Here is a 19,812-nt window from a genome sequence, read left to right on the forward strand (position 1 = left end):
TTCTAACAGAGCTTGAGCATAGCCCATCCCAGCCACACTGCCATTCAGAATGTGTGTACCAAATTTATGTCCTTGCTGTGCTACCTAACTAAACACTGGACCACACTGCTCTGCAGAGCAAGACAAAGCCAGCACTCCCCATCTTCAACACTCTCTTGGTACTTAGCAAGTAGCTATTTAAGCTACTTGCAAAAAAGTAGTGCCTGGTGGGACTAGTGGCTGGTCCCAACAGAGACTAATAGTTCTCTGCTGCCAGTTACTCCTTTAGCTCATATGGTAGACGTATGCATGGTGTATTTAAAGGTGCTGGGTTCCAAACTTGCTAGTGACACATCAAGGGTTAATGTGGTTCCACATGATGAAATTTGTTTTTTCAGTTCGCTCCTTTAAAAATCTAGGCGATTACATAGAAAAATATTATGTCCCAAGAACACTAAAGTTGCAAAGTCAAAGTTGCAATCAAAAGCTAGGAAAATCCAGTATTATGAGTATATGTGCAACCTTAATTCAGCCCCATCGCATGTATCTAAACACCACCACATTCTTTAGTTACAGGATCGCATAACATTTCTGATTTTGCATAACATGCACAGTGAATGAGGCGGAGGGTTGCCAGTAGGGAAAAGAGGTTCTCTTGTGTTTAAGACACTAAACTGGGACCTGAGATAGCTGGGTTCTATCCCTGGCTCTAATGAAACCTACTATGATGCTGAGCAAGAACAGCATAATGCATACATACTGAAGGGAGCCAGATTAAGGCAACCCTAAATCTGGCATTTCCAACTTGAGTACCTGACATTGCAATATTAGCATTCTTTAATTTATAGTATTTTGTATAGAATATTGAAAGACATCTGGAGACAGCAGGATCTAGCAGTTAGGTCACTGGACCACATGTCAGGAGACCTGGATTCTATTTAACTTCACCACTGAGTTTCTGCGTGTCCTTGGCCAACTCACTTCTTTTTATGCCAGTTTCCCCTTCTGGAGATTATACTTACCTGCAGTCTCCTTTGTAAAGTACTGAGATCTACAAGGGAAAAGCACTTATACAAGAGATATCAAGCTGTATTCGGTTTCATGTCACTATGACAACCTGAAGTTAAACTGAAGTCTCTGTACCCTTATCCAACTGGTTGATGGTCAGGTCACAGCCATTTCAAAAGTATCTAATAGATGTACAAGACACCTCCCCCCTGCCCACTACCTTATTTAAGTCTAAAATTTGCTGCCAATCTTGCTCCCATTTTCATCTACTGCCCCAATCCGTCTGGCATGGCTATATACTACAGCACTGTCAATTAAAGCTTCAATTAATGTTTTTATTTTAACTTTTAAAATATGTATTTGTGTACTCAATATTCCAAGTTTTACTTTTCATTCTGTTGGGAGAGGCAAGAGACAGAGGAAGCAGCACTACTGTAAATTGTAACAGTAGTTACAGCTAAGCAGAAAAATCTATGAAAATCAAATATCTATTCCCACCTAAGTAGTCTCCTGCTTAAGGACATGCTGGGCCAGGATAAAATAATTCTGAAATTAAACCAAAGCTGAGCCTCCCAGATAACTGAAGGTAAATCCACACAGTCTCAAAGCGTCCAAGGCAACTGACTGGGGCTTGAGCTGCGAGGTTAAAAATAGCAAGTTAGATGTTTGGGCACCGAGACCCTCGTTTCAGAGCCGAGATCCAGCCTAAGTCCGAACACCTACACTGCTATTCTTTGCCCCACAAGCCCTAGTCAATTGACCCAGGCTGAGACTTGCTTTTGCAAGCTTTTTTTGTTGGTTTGCTGTGTACCCAAAATAGACTACATGTACAGTAGGGAAATTTGGGGAAGTTCCCACCAATGCCATCATCAGTTCAGCTCTGCCAATGGTAGCAATGTTTGAAGTCCTAGCTCTGGCTGCCAGTGGCACTTTTAGCCTTGTCAACCAGACCTGCTTTGAGCAGGATTAGAAGACACTGTGCTTAGACACCAACGCGCAGCTTACATTAGGGCTCCTGACACAGATGGCACTCATGTAGCTTTAAAAATCTGCTTGCAGTGCTGAAAAACTTGTGAAGTCTCTCTAGTGTACATATGTCCCCTACAATTAGGCAAATTCAAACACAAAGGCATTTAAAAAAAGTTTTGGTGCTGCATTGTGTATAACATTACAACACAGCCTTACTGGTTCTTTTAACAGTAAAATCAAGCTCCTTTTAATGATTCATAAATATTCTTACTTTACTACTAGTTGCTGGCACACAGATCCATTATCTGTTATCAGTTCATTCAGTTTTAATTCAAGGTGAACTTTTCCCTGCAAAAAATAAAAATACCATATGTAAATATTTTTGAAATCCTTTATTTCAAAAGTAGTAACAGCACATAGGAAAGTAACTCACACATACTTTTAAAATATAATTTATCCCCCATATAAGATATAGAATGTAATAAATATAAGATATAGAATGTAATAATATTACTCATTTAAAAAAAAACCAGACATGCTGGCAGAAAACGGAGGTAATCAACAGCATACTAATGCTAAGTGGAATATTTCTAGGTAAAGAGCTCACCCCTGCTCCCACTGACTTTAATGAAACCTATTATTAATCTTGCTAGAGGTAACTAGTAATTTAGGGCCCCATCCTGCTCTCACTGAGCTAGCAAAAAAGAGACAAGCAAGCCTTGATATGAATATATGACCAAACACTACTATACCCAGCAATATGGGACTCTAGAACCTTCCTTGTTGCCTGTTCTAACCAGGCTTTGGAGGATGAGAGGCTGCCAGAAATATTTATGAGTTACTTAACTGAGAAACAAGTTGTTACTGTTTATTACATGCACAACACTAGCAATGTGCTAAGTGCTTTCCAGATTGAGGAAGTGACCTCTTCTCGTTATCTGTTTGATCTGAATGATGGAGTATAGAAAGTAGTGAAGAGCAGTGAGAGTGAACTTTACTTATTTCTATGATACATCTCTGCACAAAACTGTTATGTTAGACTGAATCATTCATTAGTGACAGCAAAGGTTTATAAAAATACTCAAAATATTTATATGCTGTTTGATACAATGAAAGACATCATTTCAAACAGATTTTGAAAATTATTGTGGGGAGTTACTTGTTAATAGACTTTGTGCAGTAGTCGCCCAAATAAGTGTACTTAATGTAGAATCTCATTCATACATAAATAAAACAGCAATTGTTTCAATTACATCTTTATGAGGACAATGAGTTAACCATTTTTCCCATACCCTCTGTAAGTGATAATGTATCTAACCAACTTTGGGACAATACTGCAAAATTAACATACATACATCTTTGGGCTCTTCCTGCCTACATCTGTGATAACACTCATTTGACCTGGATACAAAAACAGACTGGTTATTTATTCTACAGTAACTGCAGTTCTTCTAAAATGTTGTAGTTAGTGTGGATTCCACTGTAGGGGTGTATACACCTCATACACAAGTTCGGACTTTTTTCCTTTTTACTAGCAGTGTCCATCAGGGCTACACACATGCCCTATGCCTCTTTGTGCTCTCACATGAGATCTTAAAGGGCAGGGCAGCCATGACCTACTGTCAGTTCCCTCACAAGTCAAACCCCATGTTGCTAAAGCCTCCAAATAATGGTGATAGAGGACAGATCATGGAATTCACACTGACTGTAACGGCTTCATGACCCAGTTTTTGTAACTATTTTCTCTTTTTCATGTATGTGTCAGTGTGGATCCCATGGTAGGAAACGCACAAGCAGTATCCTCATTGGACAGTGGTAACAAGGAGTTTCAGCTGTGTCATTTAAGCCGACTGAAATATTGCTCTTCTGAACCTGGCTACCATGTGAAGTGCATAAAATATTTTAACAAAAAAAAGTTAGAGGGCTGCTTCACATAGCTGCCTTGCAGATCTTGGAGATTTGAATGGTTTGGATGCAGGCAGACAATGCCATCTGTATCCTGGTAGAGTGTGCCTGGCCATTTGAAGGGAGAGGCTTGCCCACTTGACAGGAGATGGAAATTCACCGCGTGATCAACTTTAAAATGCTCTGCAATGAGCTATCTGGTATATCAAAAGGCCAGGCTGTCACAAAAGACTAGACCTGGTGGAATAGGGCACGGCACCTTTTGAAGCTGGTGTTCTCTAGACGGGGTTCAACATGGGTCTCAATCTTGTCAAATTCACAGATGTGTGAAAATACCAGTGTGCACTGCCAAAGAAAAGCAAGTCCTCAATTATAACCTGCATCTCTTTAGGCATGGCCCAATGGAGCTTAGAGCCATGATACTCTGTGCATGGTAGCTACGGTAGCCAAAAGACCTGATCTGATGTCCTAGGCATCCATCACTGCTTACAAAGCCATCTTAACAGCATAATTAAGGAAGGTCAGCTGGTGGTCAAGCTCTTCTCTACTGTCACGAGGGATCTTTGTGAGGAAGGCTATCATCCTGCCTCACATTAGAAAGTTATACTTGGTCAGAAAGGCCTGGCAGTCAGCCATGCACAGATGTAGTGACTCTGAAAAGTACAACTTCCTCCCGAACAGGAAGAGGCATTTGGGGTCTTCATCCTCAGGGTATTTTTGTTCTCTCTACTTTTCTTATTCAACACAACTAACAAGTCTAGGTTTATGTGACTGCACAAGTACTCAAATCCTGAATGGGGTACCAGGCACCTCTACATGTTCTGCCATTGGTGGCTGGTGTCTGCCCCAGGGCTTCAGGGGGGCTAGTAGTCCTCTGTTAATGGGGAGGGTAATCCTGGCTGGACCACAAACTGACAGGGTGTCAGCTTGTGAGACTTCTGAAATCTCCATCGGCAGAGTCTAGGGAATCCGTAAAAGGCACTTCTGCAAAACTGTGAAGTTACCGGATACCAAGGATCCTGCTTCATCCAGTGTCAAGAAGGAGGGATCCTTTGATGTTGACATGGGATACTCATGTTGCTCAGCCCTGGATCTGCCTCCTCTTGAAATTCCCCCATTGGTTGTCTGGCCAGAAATGCCCCTTGGGAGGGAGATCTCTTGCTCTTCCTCTGTGGTGGAAACTGGCTCCTCAGTAAAAAGGTGGGCCCCAATGTTCTCAAGAGGGCCATGATGGCATACTGTATGGGTACAGATAACTCAAAGGCTGTTAGCTGGACCAGTGCCAGTCTTGGTGGGACAGTGGTTGCTAGGGCTTGTAGGAGAAACCTGCAGATGTCTCAGTAACACTGATCACAGACCTTGGTTGGCAGGGGGGCGTTCTTTGCTAGATGATGGTTAGAACATACATCACAGTGTTGGTGAGTAGACCTCTAGGAGTAACAAGAGATGCACTGATACAGAGACAACAGACCTGGACTGCTGGAGTCCGGGGTCAATGGCGTGAGGATAGCCAGTGTTGAAGTATGCTGCCTCACAGTCTGCTTCTTCTCTCCACCCAACATTGCGTAAAAGGCTGTTCTCCAGAAGCTGTGTCTGCACCTATGGGAGGACACTGAGCTCCTTCTTGAATTTCTGCCTCTTTCAGAGAGTCCCTTTCGTTGCCTGACTTCAAAACCAGAGACACAGATGATAGCTTCAACATCAAAACTGGGATTGATTTTGGTGTCGGTGCCGGGTCTTTCACTGGCTCTATCTTCTTTACAGTAATCTTAGGCATTGCCAGTCTGCTTAATAGATGGTGGCTTGTCTATTAACAGGATTCTGGTGCTTGTTTCCTCCAGGTCTGATGAGACCTTAATGGACTGTTCCAGAAGGTGGAGTTTCAGCTTTGCACCTCCACATGGAAATCCTCACATAGAAGGATAAGCGTACAGGGCATCTACTCGGAATGTGCAATTCCCCCAGGCAGAATAGACACTTATTTTGCCCGTCCTTCAAGAGGAATTAGGCCCTGGCAGAAGGGACAGGGCTTGAAGCCCACAGGTTTCAAATCCACTACTTGAGAACCCCTGTATGGTGGGGGAGAGGGAGGACGGGGGACAAGGGAGGTCTGACCAAAGAAGTTCAGTCCAGACCATTAAAAATTAGCTCATGGCATTCAAAACAAGAGATCAGAAATGGTTCTGAAGATCTGCAGAATATTTTGAAGTTCAACCTGAACTGAAAACTAGGTGGTTGAACACTCACCAAGATCCATCTCGCTGCCACAGACAATAAGGAAACTGAGGATTGGTCATGGCCAGCCCACCATTCACTCCCTCAAATGGGATCCTGAGGCAGCAAAGGGCACATGTGCAGCCCTGATGGACACTGCTAGTAAAAAAATAATAATCCAGTTTTGCATGCATGAGGCACATGTGCACCTAGAGTGGGATCCACAATGACACAGCCAAAGACTATCCAGTTTTGTCAGCGTAACAGCTTAAACAAAAGCCACAACACCAAGTGGAAAATGAGTTTGTGCTGTATCAGCTATTCTGTGTAGCTATATCAATCTGTGGATTCTGGGGGCTTGTCTACACTTACCGGGGGATCGATGTGCGGCGATGAGCCACATAATGAATCGTCAGGATAAACACTAAACAGCTACCCATTCTATAAAAAACATCCATCCATCATGGGTCTAGTGAAGACTTGCTAATTCGACCACAGATCGCTCTCCCATTGACTCCTGTACTGCACCGTACTGAAAAGAGTAAGGGGAATCAACAGGATATCGCGTAGTCTGGACCCCGCGGTAAATTAATCTAAGCTACGTCAATTTGACTTACACTATTCATGTAACTCAAATTGCATAGCTTAGATCGACTTTTCCCTGTTGCGTAGACAAGGCCTGGGAAAATCTGGGCTGCTATTCTAAGGTGCCTCAGCAAGGGACAGAGTGCCCACGGATCATACATATCGGGTGGGGGGAGCACAGCAGAAAACATACAGGGCACTGCACTTTAGGATGTAGTTCTGCAGAGCCAGGAAGAAGGAAAAAAAAAAATCAGCCAAACAACCAAAACCCGCACAACCCTCTACCCTGTTTGGTTTCAGCGGGGTTTTGTGTGTGTGTGTTTTTTTTTTCGGGGGGGGGGGGGGGAGGGAGGGAGGGTATGGAAAAAGCCTTTTGTAGGGCTTGCTGGATCCCTAGGCATAGCTAACAGTGTGAACCAAAGTACGCCTTGTCAGAATAGGCACCTTGTGGCACCTTAGAGACTAACCAAACTTGTCAGAATAGGAACACTTAGGTAGCAGCTAACCAAGTAAGCACCTTCCTGACTAGAGAGGATGATACAAGAACACACCGACCTCTCAAGAGATGGTACAAGGACACACAGACCCTGTGTAAGATAAGGATGGAAGGAGTATAAGGAATGAGGCAGGGAACTGCAAGAAGAGAAAGGATTGTTTCCTGGTTAAGGTAGCTGAATTTAGCCCTGGAGAGCTGGATTGTGTCCTTGCCTGTGCTACACAATTCCTTTGTGATGCTAGGCAAGTCATGTAAACAAAAATTTTCCACAGGTGATGACTAACTGCATGTCCTTCATTTTTTGGGTAACCCACTTTAGACGCTAGAGTCTGATTTGCAGAAGTGGTTGTTAGGATATAGATATTCAGGCCTGTCTGTAAAGGCCTATACTCTAAGAACGTAGATATATGACCAGCAGGAGAGAGAGTTTGTGTGTGTGGTTTTTGGAGGGGGGTGGGGGGGGGTCAGAAAACCTGGATTTGTGCTGGAAATGGCCCACCTTGATTATCATACACATTTTAAAGAGAGTGGTCACTTTGGATGGGCTATTACCAGCAGGAGAGTGAGTTTGTGGGGGGGTGGGGGGCGGAGGATGAGAAAACCTGGATTTGTGCTGGAAATGGCCCAACTTGATGATCACTTTAGATAAGCTATTACCAGCAGGAGAGTGGGGTGGGAGGAGGTATTGTTTCATGGTCTCTGTGTATATAATGTCTTCTGCAGTTTCCACAGTACGCATCCGATGAAGTGAGCTGTAGCTCACGAAAGCTTATGCTCAAATAAATTGGTTAGTCTCTAAGGTGCCACAAGTACTCCTTTTCTTTTTGCGAATACAGACTAACACGGCTGTTACTCTGAAACCAGTTTATCATTTAGCTAGTAATAGAGGTATACAAGAAAGAATCTGTGTAAGGGCCTTCTCTCACTGTGACAGTCTGAGGCCCTGTTCTTAGGCCAATGCCTTTGGCTAAGCAGCAGAGGCAACCATAAGCTGGGAAGCGAACGGTCACATCCACACATTCCAAACTAGTCAATATGGGGCTGTTAGGAAGGTGATCTGATCTATCACCTCCAGAGAAAGGGAAGAACCTAGAAGATGTAAAAGGAAATTTAGGTTGATAGTTTTCTGTCTGGTAAGAACTCACTTACCAATAGACACAGCTGGGAAACCCTTATGTCTTTACAGATGTAGTTGTGAAATCCTCACTTCTGTCATTATAGTTCCCACTTTGCTATTGTTTATTGGCATGGTCTCTGTCTGGTTCTGTGATTGTTTCTGTCTGCTGTATAATTAATTTTGCTGGGTGTAAACTAATTAAGGTGGTGGGATATAATTGGTTAGCTAATCATGTTACTATGTTAGGATTAGTTAGTTAAATTTCAGTAGAATGATTGGTTAAGGTATAGCTAAGATTATTACTATATAAATTAGGGGCAAACAGGAAGTAAGTTGGGATTCGAAAATAAGGAAAAAGGAATTTGGATTTAAGCTTGCTGGAAGTTCACCCCAATAAACATCGAATTGTTTGCACCTTTGGACTTCGGGTATTGTTGCTCTCTGTTCATGCGAGAAGGACCAGGGAAGTGGGAGAGTGAAGGAATAAGCTCTCTAACATCTTGGTGCCAAGACTTGGGTACATCGCATTGGATAGGTGAGTGGCAGCCTGTAAGTCCCCCTCCCCAACAGTCTGCGCAGCTGCTTGGAGGGGGTATGGCGAACTCTCGTGATGGTAGTCGCGGGTTCTGGCAAGCTGGGGTAATGGATTTTTTGAACAAATGGATAAGGAAGAATCAAGGCCCACACCAGGTGCAGGGGTTCACCTGGGATGAGACTGACAAGGAGATGGGAGAGGCTTTGGGAGACCCCAAGGGAAAGAAGTGTGAGAAAAAGGGAACGGTATTACAAGGTTTGTGAGCTGGGATGGCATACTGGGTAAAAACGGAAGCTGATCTCCTCCAGCACATTAAGGATTTGGAGGGGATTGTGAATCAGCAACAGATTTTAACAGAAAAATCTGTGTTAGCAGTAGAGGTAGCGGATTTGAAGGCGTGGGATGCTGCACGGACAGAGGAGTCTTGTGAGGCAATCCGGAGAAAGAGGGACGAACTGCTGGGGAGAGTAGGAGACTTAGGAGGAACTGTATTATTGTAAACATGGGGGCAATGGACTTGGGGACTACAAACCATCCGCCGCACTAATGGAACTGAAGGAGACACCTCCACCACCCTACCCTGAAAAAACACTGTACCCACCGCCAGTGAACGTTGTAAGCCAGCGATCCACAGTTACAGCCCCTGCGAGAGAGGCTACCCGGGAGGAGGCAGGAATAGTGGCCCCGGTTGCGGGGGGACCATGCCCCACAAGTAGTAGAACAGGCAGAAATCCGCCCCTTGTCCCTGAAGGACCGGGAGGTAGTACTTGTAGGCAGTATTTGGTACCCCGGAATGATTGGGATCAGTTTGTGCTGAGGCTAGTGGAGGTGGGCAGGGAGATGGAGGGTCTAACTCGTGAGGACCAGGTGATCTTATGGCGTAGTCTTTTGGGACGAGGTATCTTGGGAATCAATGTGGCAGGAGTGGCACACCCATTTCTAATCCCCAGACAGGTGGCAACACAGTTGTTTAGGGTGTACTCTTGTACTGCGGGGATGAATAAGATGAAGCGAATCCCTGGGGAAACAGGGCAGGATACACTTAATCGCATACAGGCATGGGCACGGTGCTGGGTGGATCCCTTGGACGGTCCATGGGTGATGCCTCAGGCAGGGGCACCGGGACCTGGTGGGGGTGTGGAGCAGGGTAGGGGTGTGGAATTGCTGGAGAAATGGTTGGAGCTCAGCAATCCGCAGTTCGTGGGGCATTTAAGGTTGCAGCATCCTGAACTTGCTCCCAATCAGCTACCCTAGTTTCTGGAACAGGCAGATGTGTGGAGGCAGATGTGTCAGGGGGAAGAGCCAGTCCATTCTATTACTGCAGGGGATCAATACAAGGTGGAAAGGGATGGGTCAGCCTGGAGAGGAGGAGGCAGGGGGAGAGTTTGTGGCTTGGGTGGCGGGGTGAGGGGGGTAGTCAGGGACGAGCATGCAGCTATAGAGCACCAGATCCAGAGACTGCAGGCTAAACTGACTACCCAGGATCTTACCAGATCAGGGGGAAAGTGGCCCCAGAGGCCAAGGGACTGGGACTGCCTGAAATGCCAGACACACAATTTTGCGTGGAGACAGGAATGTGTTCGGTGCCAGGATCCCTGGTCCCACTGTGAGCCAGTGGGAGGGACAGAGGTGGGTGCTGCAACTCAGGGGTGCTCTGGGAGGCGTCCTGTCCATGTTCTCAGTTTAGGACGTGATGTATCTGGTCGTCCCACACTCCAGGGGGCAATCTAAACGAGTCCCATAAGGGATTTTTTGATAGACACTGGAGCAGCCATCAGTTTAACCACATGGGGGCAGGGGAGACCCTCAGAAGGGACTGAGGCAATTGTAGGAGCAACAGGAGGGGAGACACAATTAACGCTGAGGCGGGGACAAACCAAGGAATCTGGGGGGAAGGGGAGATTATGTGGGGCTGTAATGATATGCTTCATCTGTTGGGGGCAGGAGATTTACACAAACTGGGACTTGTACTGGATTTGGCCAATTGGGTGTGTTTACTGGGGCAAACGCAGGACGGTCAGGGCTATACCATTCCTATAGGGATAGCCACTATGACCATTAAAGCAGCACATGCCCTCCCACCACCCCCGGCTGGGTGGGAACACATCCATGTGTGGGCGAAGGATAACCTGGATTGTGGTAGGGGCAGCATGGAGGTACTGACGGAGGGAGGGGACTCTCCCCCACAGAAACAGTATCCTATTCCTCGGGAGGCGTTGGCAGACGTGGGGGCAACTATTGGGGAACTGGAACAGAGGGGACTGATTAGGGCAGTTGCATCCCCTTGTAATGCTGCTGTGTGGCCAGTGAGAAAGCCAAACGGTACCCGGCCCCTGACTGGGGATTACAGGGCACTAAATGCTCTGGTCAATTCACCAGCCTCAGTGGTGGCAGCGTACCCTGAAATGTTGGCCCGTATTGGACCCCAATTCCAAATTTTCACTGTTTTGGACATAGCTAATGGGTTTTGGTCTCTGTCACTAGCTACCTCGTGTCAGTATAAAACTGCATTCACATAGGAGGGCAGACACTTCTGCTGGACAGTCCTACCCCAGGCATATAGGGACTCCCCTGCAATTTTTCACAGATACACGAGACAGGCTCTGGAGGGGGTGGATTCAGCAAGGTGCATACAATATGTAGACAACCTGTTGCTAATGTCAAGGACAGAGGAAGAAGACAGGGAACTAACAGAGCAGGTCCTGCAAGCTTTGGCAAGAGCAGGATTGAAGGTCAATGGGAAAAAGGCTCAGATGGGACAGACAAGAGTGACCTACTTAGGAGTTCAAGTGTCTCAGATGGGAAGGGAAATCGATAAGGGACGGGTGCAACTGATCCAGTCCCTGCCACTGCCTACGGATGTTAAAAGCTTGGAAAGTTTTCTGGGTCTAACTGGATTTTGTGGCCAATTATGCAGAAATAGCCCAGCCTCTATTTGACCTAACCCAAGCCTCAACTTGGGAATGGTCAGAAGAGTGTACTGAGGCAGCGAGAGTGCTAAAGGAAAACCTGGCCAGTGCTCCAGTGCTGGCCTCCCCGGATGGGGAGAAATTCTTTTACCTGTATCCTTTGGTATCGGACACTACCATCGGTTGTGCATTAACACAGGAGTATGGAGCAAAGGACCGACCTGTGGCTTTGCCTCTCGACTTTTGAGTGCTGTGGAACTGAAGCATGGATGGTGTGAAAAGGTGCTGTTGTGTTCCTACTGGGGGGTAGGGAAATTCAAATACTTCACGGGAATGCAGAAAGGAATAGTTCAATCTCATCATGACCCCCTGCGGCTGTTAAACATGCATAGTATCTTACAGGGACAAGTGAGTGGGCAGCGTATTGCCAAACGGTTGCTGGTTCTATAGGCAGAAAACATTAAAGCAGAAGTGTTAAAGGAACCCATAGTCTGGGTAGCTGGATTACATCTGGCTGGCACCCCACACCAATGTGAAGCCAGCCCAGGTAAAACCCAACATCAGGTGTTTCGGGCAGCTAACCCCAATCAGGTAAAGGAGGGGACACTGGTATGGTTTTTGGATGGAAGTTGTAGATATCAAGGGGGACAGAAAACTGCAGGCTTAGCTGTTGTGGGAATCAGAGGCAATGAGACAGTCAGCACCATTGGTTTCTCACTAGAAGCAAGGTCAGCTCAGGAGGCAGAACTGGCAGCCTTGCTAACAGCTTTAAATGAAGTGGATCCCAAATTTGAGCCAGAAGGTTGGATGGTGGTAGATTCAGATTATGTATTTCGTGGTGCCATATTAATGCTGAGATGGTGGGCAGATAATCATTTCAGGGCAACAGACGGCTCCACAATCAAGCATGCTACCTGATGGAAGCGAGTGGAGGAGCTCAGTCACTGTTTTACATGGATTAATGTGGTAAAAGTAAAGACACACAAGAAAACAGGACCCCCAAGCAAAGGAAATAATCTGGCCGATGTAGAGGCTAAGTGGGCTGCAACAGAGACACCCCCATGGCCCTGGGAGCCAGAAGAGAGTGTGCCTGTAGCAGTGTTAACAAGAAGCGGGGTGGATACAGATCGGGGAGGGAGAATTCGAGAGCTGCAGGAATCTGACCCGAGACTGGAAGGCATCATGAAACTTGGGGACAAGCATGTGCCCAAGGTGGAACTAATGGAAGGGACTTGGTGAGTCTTAATAACTGAGGGACCAGTAATGTTGTGCCCTCAGGGAAGTCGGATGGCTTTCTTAAGCTGGGTGCACGGAAGTTTGGCAGGGGGACACCCCAGGTTTGAGGCGGCACTGGGAATTTTAAAAAGGTTGTGCTGGTGGCCAGGAATGGCAGCTGTTTTAAAATCACATCTGGAACGTTGTTTGGACTGTGCCACGCACAGCCCACCTCAAGGTGCTAAGGGGAGAATTAATGAGACAAGCTCCAAGGGGACCATGGGAAAGAATACAAATTGACTACACAGGACCCCTTCCACCAGATCACAGGAAAAACTGATTCATGTTGGTGGTAGTGGATGCTTTCAGCAAGTGGGGGGAAGCTTTCCCCACAAAGTATCAAACTGCCCAGGTAACTGCTGAAATACTGGTAAATGAGGTATTCACTCGCTAGGGGATCCCAAAGGTGATTGACTCAGACCCAGGAGCTGCTTTTCGGTCAGATCTGTTAGGGGAGCTATCGGCCCTCACTGGAATCACACAGTGGTTCCATATTGCTTATCACCCACAGGCTGCGGCGCAGGGGGAACGCATGAACCGCACCATTAAAAGTGAGCTAAGAAAGGGAGTGGAAATGGGAGGAAAAAACCGGTCACAGTTACTGCCCTTTGTCTTAATGAGACTAAGGGCCCGAGAATCAAAGGGCACAGGATTTTCTCCCTATGAAGCTCTCATGGGAAGGCCCATGGAACGGTGGGGAAATCTACTTACTCCAGTACCTGGGGAAGTCACTACACACGGCTTAACACAAGAATGGATTTTAACTCTAATCGAACATGTAAAACACATACAGCAGGCAGTGGCCTGGCGAGACGAGCAAGGAGCAGTAAGAGTCAAAGCATGGTATGACCTGCCTGGGGAGTGTAATCTAGCCATGGTGGGAGATCTAGTGATGTACAAGATTCCAGGTCAACACCATCCATTCCCAGTTCCTAAATGGAAGGGACCCTATCTTGTCCTTGACCAATTAGGGCCCAGTCTGCTATTACTGGATACAGAGAATGGGAGTGGGTTCACTGCACGCAAATAAAAAGGTACAAACAGGGGATTGGGAAAGGGGATGCGTAAATTTTGGTGTGTGTGTATTACAGGTTAATTCAAAAAGGAGAAAAGGATGAAAATTCCCTGGCCCTGGATGGAACAATTACTAGTGTTAATCACAATTGTCACATTTACAAATTCTATTCAGATCCCACGATGTGAAGTGTCAAAAGGAGGAAACACATGGACGGCTACACATGCAACCTGTGGTAATAAAGCTAATGAAGACTATGAGAATCTCCCCATAGAAAGATGTACCACTAATACTCCAACAGGAATTTGGCAGTGTCGGTATATGATTTATGGATTAGATGGGGGAATCCCAACCAGGTGGAGAATATCAAATTTATCAGGAAATATTGCATGGTACTCCCTGGGTGCTGCCATGATTAACGATAATGGAAAACACAGTTACCCAGCTATGTGGTTTGTTACAGAGGGTCCAAAGAATATAATCCTCTGGTCTCCTGCAGCAAATGAACCCTCTTGGGAAAACAGGGCCCCACATTTAGGGTGTGATGTTACCATATGTAATCACAATGGTACTTCCATGGAAGATAATCCCCAAAGGTGTGATTGTTATGTACATATTACATTAGGTGTAAAATCCCCTTTGGAACGCTGGGTGTATGGTGAGTTAACCATTTTACAGAATGTAACCCTACAGGTGATATGGATGCCAAGTTGGAAGAATCCAAATTTAAAGTGGCCACAGCCTGGAGCAGAGAATATTCCCCGACGAGCAAATGTATGGGAGCCATTTTGGGAGCAGGTGCAGCCAGCACTTTTTAACGTGTCCTTTCACTTTATTACATGGGTGGTACACCCCAAGGAATGGTGGGTGGACCAAATTCATCCTAATTGTAGTATGTACATAAAAGGATTGAAACAACAATTCAATGGATGGGTGAGGGGACACACCTGGAATCGTCATCGGAAAAGGGAATTGTGGGAAGCGGTGAACACCATGCTGGGTACATGGAATCTGGGGGACGAGTGGGTAACCAAACAATTAATAAGCCAAAATGTGAAATTTCAACAAATGAATGGCACAGCAACTATTAGCAGTTGCCACAGGGTGGAGGACAGCAGTAGAGGTAAACTTGCAGTTAACTAATTGGGCAGGGCACCTGGTGACATGGGTAGGGGATGGCTTCAGAAGACTAACATGGGGAGAAGTGTGCGTAGGTATTCAAAATGCTCAGTTAATAATGTTAATGGATACTATGAGAGATGCTTGATCAGAACAATGGCCTTCAGTATTAAATCGGGAGGCTAGCCCATATTTATCCACAATTGCAAAAACATACCCATCTACCTGGAAAACATCCCCGACCTGTGGGGACCATTCTTGTGTTATTGTTACTATGATACCATGGGAAGGAAATGCAAATAAGGTGGTTCCCTTGAACCCTATGGGAGTAAGTAGGAAGGGGGAGCGTGTTGGGAGCCACTAGGAAATAAGTCGGGGGTGGAATGGGTAAATTGGACTTGTCATCACATTAAGCAGTTGTATATCCAGAGGAGGAATATGGATGTGCCCCTCTATGACTATGGAGGAGCAGGATCAATGGCCTATTGGAAGGGGGGGCATTTAGGGGTAATGTATATGGGGTACGGTGTATTCTGTTGGGAATGTATGCAATCCTGCAATATAACACTAGGCGGCAAAATCCTTCCAGTGTATGACCAAATTATGAACTTCTATACACTGCCACCTGGACTATGGTGCCCCAATGGATCAGTGGACTTAATCGTTGTAAACAATCGAACCAGCACCTACTACCCCATACCGTACCAAGTAGCTGAATTGGTTTGGACAAACAGGGAAGTCCTGTTTCACTCCTTGCAACCCATGGAAGGGGCACGTCGAGAGATCTTTGAAGAATTTAGCTCTAACAAGTTTCTACTTGGCAAGTGTGAACTGTTATTTCCAGAGGCTCAAAACTTGGCCAAATGAGGGCCGATCTTTTACAGGGGTGGCAAAAGGCACTTCCCTGTTGCTAGGGCCACACTCCTGCCATTTCAAATCCCCAGTACAAAGCATGGAGGTGCTAGAGCTTTGAGGAAACTCTTGCAAGCGTGTTTTTTTTTTTTGTTTGTTTTTTTAAAAATGGACAAAATAAGCATTTCCCCCCAATCTCATGATTGGAAACAGCTGAAACATTTTAGTTGAAACTTTGAAAAAATAATTCAGTCTATAAGTTTCAATCCTAACAACTAAAGGAAACTGAAAACAGTCTTATAATGGAAAGTGTTGGGCAACCTTAATTATAACCAGCACTACCTGTTCTACCTATAACAGATAAGCGGATGCAATACATGCACACATGGAGAGGAAATGGAGAAAATATTGGTCAGCATGATAAACAGTGGCGGCAAATGATAGTTACCTTTATGAAAATTGTGACACCATGTTGAGCATCTGACGAATCGTCAAATCAGCTACACATCACATCACTCCTCCTCCCTTTCCAACTACAGAGAAAGGAAGCATCCTATCCCTCTTTAAGGCAGGGGCACCACTTTTCTTTCCCCGTGCTGAGAAGTAAGCATCTGGTCTCTGTTACTTCCCTCCTCCCCTCCCACCCAAACTAGTTTGTCCCCAGCAGGGCCTTTTATGGGATCTTTCCCAGCAGTTCAGTTTCCCAGTTTGGGGTGGGAGTGGTTGTTACTATCCTGCCATCCAGAGGAAGACCCAGCTGCTCCCCATCAATGAGTCCATTCTACTGAAAGTCCTGAAACATTTGATACTTCACTTGAGGAAGTTTCATCATCTCCTAGACTTTTCCAGGTCTAGTTGTGCACTGTGCATCTTCAACATTCACAGTGCAAGTCATATATTCCCTTCCCTTTATATTATATTCCAGTTTACATAAAAATGAATCCACCACCCACTACATGCTAGTCATTTATCCAACTGTTAATTCTCCTCCAATTCACGCTTTTGAGTAAGGCACAATTGCTCTCCTTTCTACTCTTGTACATAGAAAACCTGTCCGCTGCACTGGTTCAAGTCACAGTTTATACCAGCACACCATATATACACTAGGGTTTGCACTAGTGCAGCTAAACAATGCTGACAGGCCTAGTGATCGCTCCACTTTTGAAAGCACACAAACTTCTCAACGAGTTATTTAAAAGAATAAAAAAAGTTAGAGCTCAAACTTGGCAAAGCAGAATATAAACAGTTCTCAAATTTTTATGTTGAAATTAATGAGTCAATAACTGGTTCTTTTAACATAGTCCATTAACACAGGTTTATCTAAAGACTTATGGTGATTAAATATGTACAAGTTTAGATTACCTAAAAGTTAGCTAAAAGATTCTATGGTGAGACACCATAAGATTAGATTCATAAAGAACACACTGCTCTGAAGAATTTGGGGAGTGGGTGGGAAGATACAAGACTGATTTTTACTAGTTGGAACAAGCTACAACTTGACCTATAAAACACTGCTGCTGTTGCTGCCCCATAAAGACAATAAAACCCTTAGCTGAGCTCTTGCACGCTTACATCAAAACATGTATATGTCAGAAAAATGAAACGTTTATGTTCTAATTCCTTTGGGGCAAAGGCCGTTTTCCTCTGTGTACATCACTGGATGCATGGGAGGAGCAGAAGAGAGGTGGAGACTTAGAAGTTTCTTTCATAAGGAAGTTTCAACAGTAACTATTTTGGGATCCCTGCCAAGTATTTCGTAAACTGTTACTACATGCACTGAATGACAAGTACATTAAGAAAATATTTGTCAAGCCTTGTGTAAGCACAGAAATGATGTCATACAAAATAGATTTACAGGGTAAAACAATGAGATACTAAAGATGATGCCAGTAATATTAGAAAGAGCTCTTGAATACCAAGTGAAGAGCTATCAGTAGCAAGGTGGATAAAAATGTTTTTTAAAAAAATTTTTTTTTTATTTAAATCAGCTTTTTCCCTCAAAAAGCATTTTATTAAAAAAAATCTAAAGATAGTTTTAATTAAGATACATTGTAGCTCAAAGATATCTCATCATGGAATACGGATTATACATTCTAATTCTATAGTATGAGACAATGTATTCATGCAATGTTTAAAAAAAGTTTTGTAAATGAGTTGCAATAGTTCATGGTTTAGGGATCCAATCTCATGGGGCTTCAGTATAGATTATTTAGGTTAATCTTTCTATCTACCCAATGGGACCCAGTGCTCAGTCTAGACGATACTATCAGAGATGCTTAGTTTTGCAGTTCTCAAACTGGATTTGTGTATCCAGAGGTAACATGCTTGTTAACAGCAAAAACGTTTTAAAATAAATAAATATATAGAGATGAGAAACAACAGACCTCAACTCTATTGTCCCTCTGCAAATTTGTATACACGGTCAATCCCTTACTCTCTCTCAAAGTAGAAAGTTTCAAAAAGTTCAATGAATAGAAGTTTGTTGGGGGCGGAATAGATCTGGACAAGGAGAAGTCTGGAGATAAATGTGAGAAGTGAGGGACATAGGTTTGTTTGGTTAAAATATTATAGGTTTTCTGTTGAAGAAAAAAATCCAGAATACTTAACGTTGTTTTGGTAAAATAAAACCTTTTAAATGTCTGGTGATGTTCTCTTCCTAATACAGCATGGCAAGAAAATCCTCCAATTATTAATGATTAACCTGTTGAATTGGAGACAGTTCACCTCCCAATGACTTCATAAATATCTGCTTCAATTACCTTTGATAAATGAAATAACCAAACAATCATTCGTCTTCTGATATAGCTGTAAAACTAATCTGAAAAGTTTTCAAAATAAATCACTGTTTAAAAATGTATAGTGTGTACCTTCTAAAAATGAAACCTACATCTCTGAGTTGTGAAGAATATGTATTAAAAGGTTATAACAACCAATAAGAATGCACTTTTATGTAGAAAACCACAATTAAATTGAGTCTTAAGTAGGGATTTAAATCATGATTTAAATCAAATCGATTTAAATCAAATCGACCCTGATTAACAGTGTTACCATAACATTGTTAGCTTAAAGCTAGCTACAAAAAACTTCATTATATAGCCCCTGATTACTGATACAAGGGACTACACAACTTATGAGACTTTTTTGTTTTTAAAACCATAGTGAATGGCTTACAGAACAAGATAGTTAAGGAAACCATAACCAGCTTAGTGAAAAACTTCGATTCAGAACCAGAGAACCAGCCTACCTCAGAGAAAGACCCTGAGTCCCTGTCCACAGAGGTGCTGTATCAGGGGTATCAAGGTAGGTTTACCCTAGACTGCAACAGTAGAGAAAACACCAGATGGTCTGATGCTTTATCACCCTACAGTACCAAACCACTAGACTCAAGGAAGCCTATAGCCAGTGTCTGTGCACTCATTGGTACCAGGCGAGCTCTCTCCTGTGCCATTGGGAACTCCCGCATCAAAGGCTGAATAGGTCTAATGTTGTTGCATATGCCTCTGACATCGTACCAACAGACTCTTGTTGCTGATCTTGTTGCACAGAAGTAGTTGGCACCATGGCAGGGGTCAATCCAGATGGTACGGGTTCTAGAGCTGGAGCCAAGGACCCCTGATATGAAGACACTGGAAGCAGGGAGCTTCTCATGCCAGAAGACCCTTTCCCCAGTCCTTCTGAATGCTTATTGGTGGATGACACCAGGGACCTAGATTGTCTAGTGGACCCAAGGCCTGGTCTACACCATGACTAACGTAGCTGAAGTCAACATACTTAGATCTACTTACTGCGGTGAAGACACCGCGGTAAATTGACTGCTGACACTCGCCCATTGAC

General features: G+C 44.4%; 1 protein-coding gene across 3 annotated transcripts in view; it reads right to left on the reverse strand.

The window, feature by feature from the left end:
- Positions 1 to 19,812, reverse strand: part of RASA2 (RAS p21 protein activator 2) — a 110,346-nt gene that overhangs the window by 58,864 nt on the left and 31,670 nt on the right. For all 3 annotated transcript variants that reach the window (XR_014712966.1, XM_084639015.1, XM_084639014.1), the window contains exon 5: positions 2,228 to 2,304. Coding sequence is in view for 2 of the 3 variants with exons in the window: in XM_084639015.1 (XP_084495141.1) it covers positions 2,228 to 2,304 (77 nt within the window). In the remaining variant the exon portion in view is untranslated. The remainder of the gene's footprint in view (positions 1 to 2,227; positions 2,305 to 19,812) is intronic.

The sequence above is a fragment of the Lepidochelys olivacea genome (assembly GCF_965140295.1).
Source record: "Lepidochelys olivacea isolate rLepOli2 genome assembly, chromosome: 9".
Classification (NCBI taxonomy): Eukaryota; Metazoa; Chordata; order Testudines; family Cheloniidae; genus Lepidochelys; species Lepidochelys olivacea.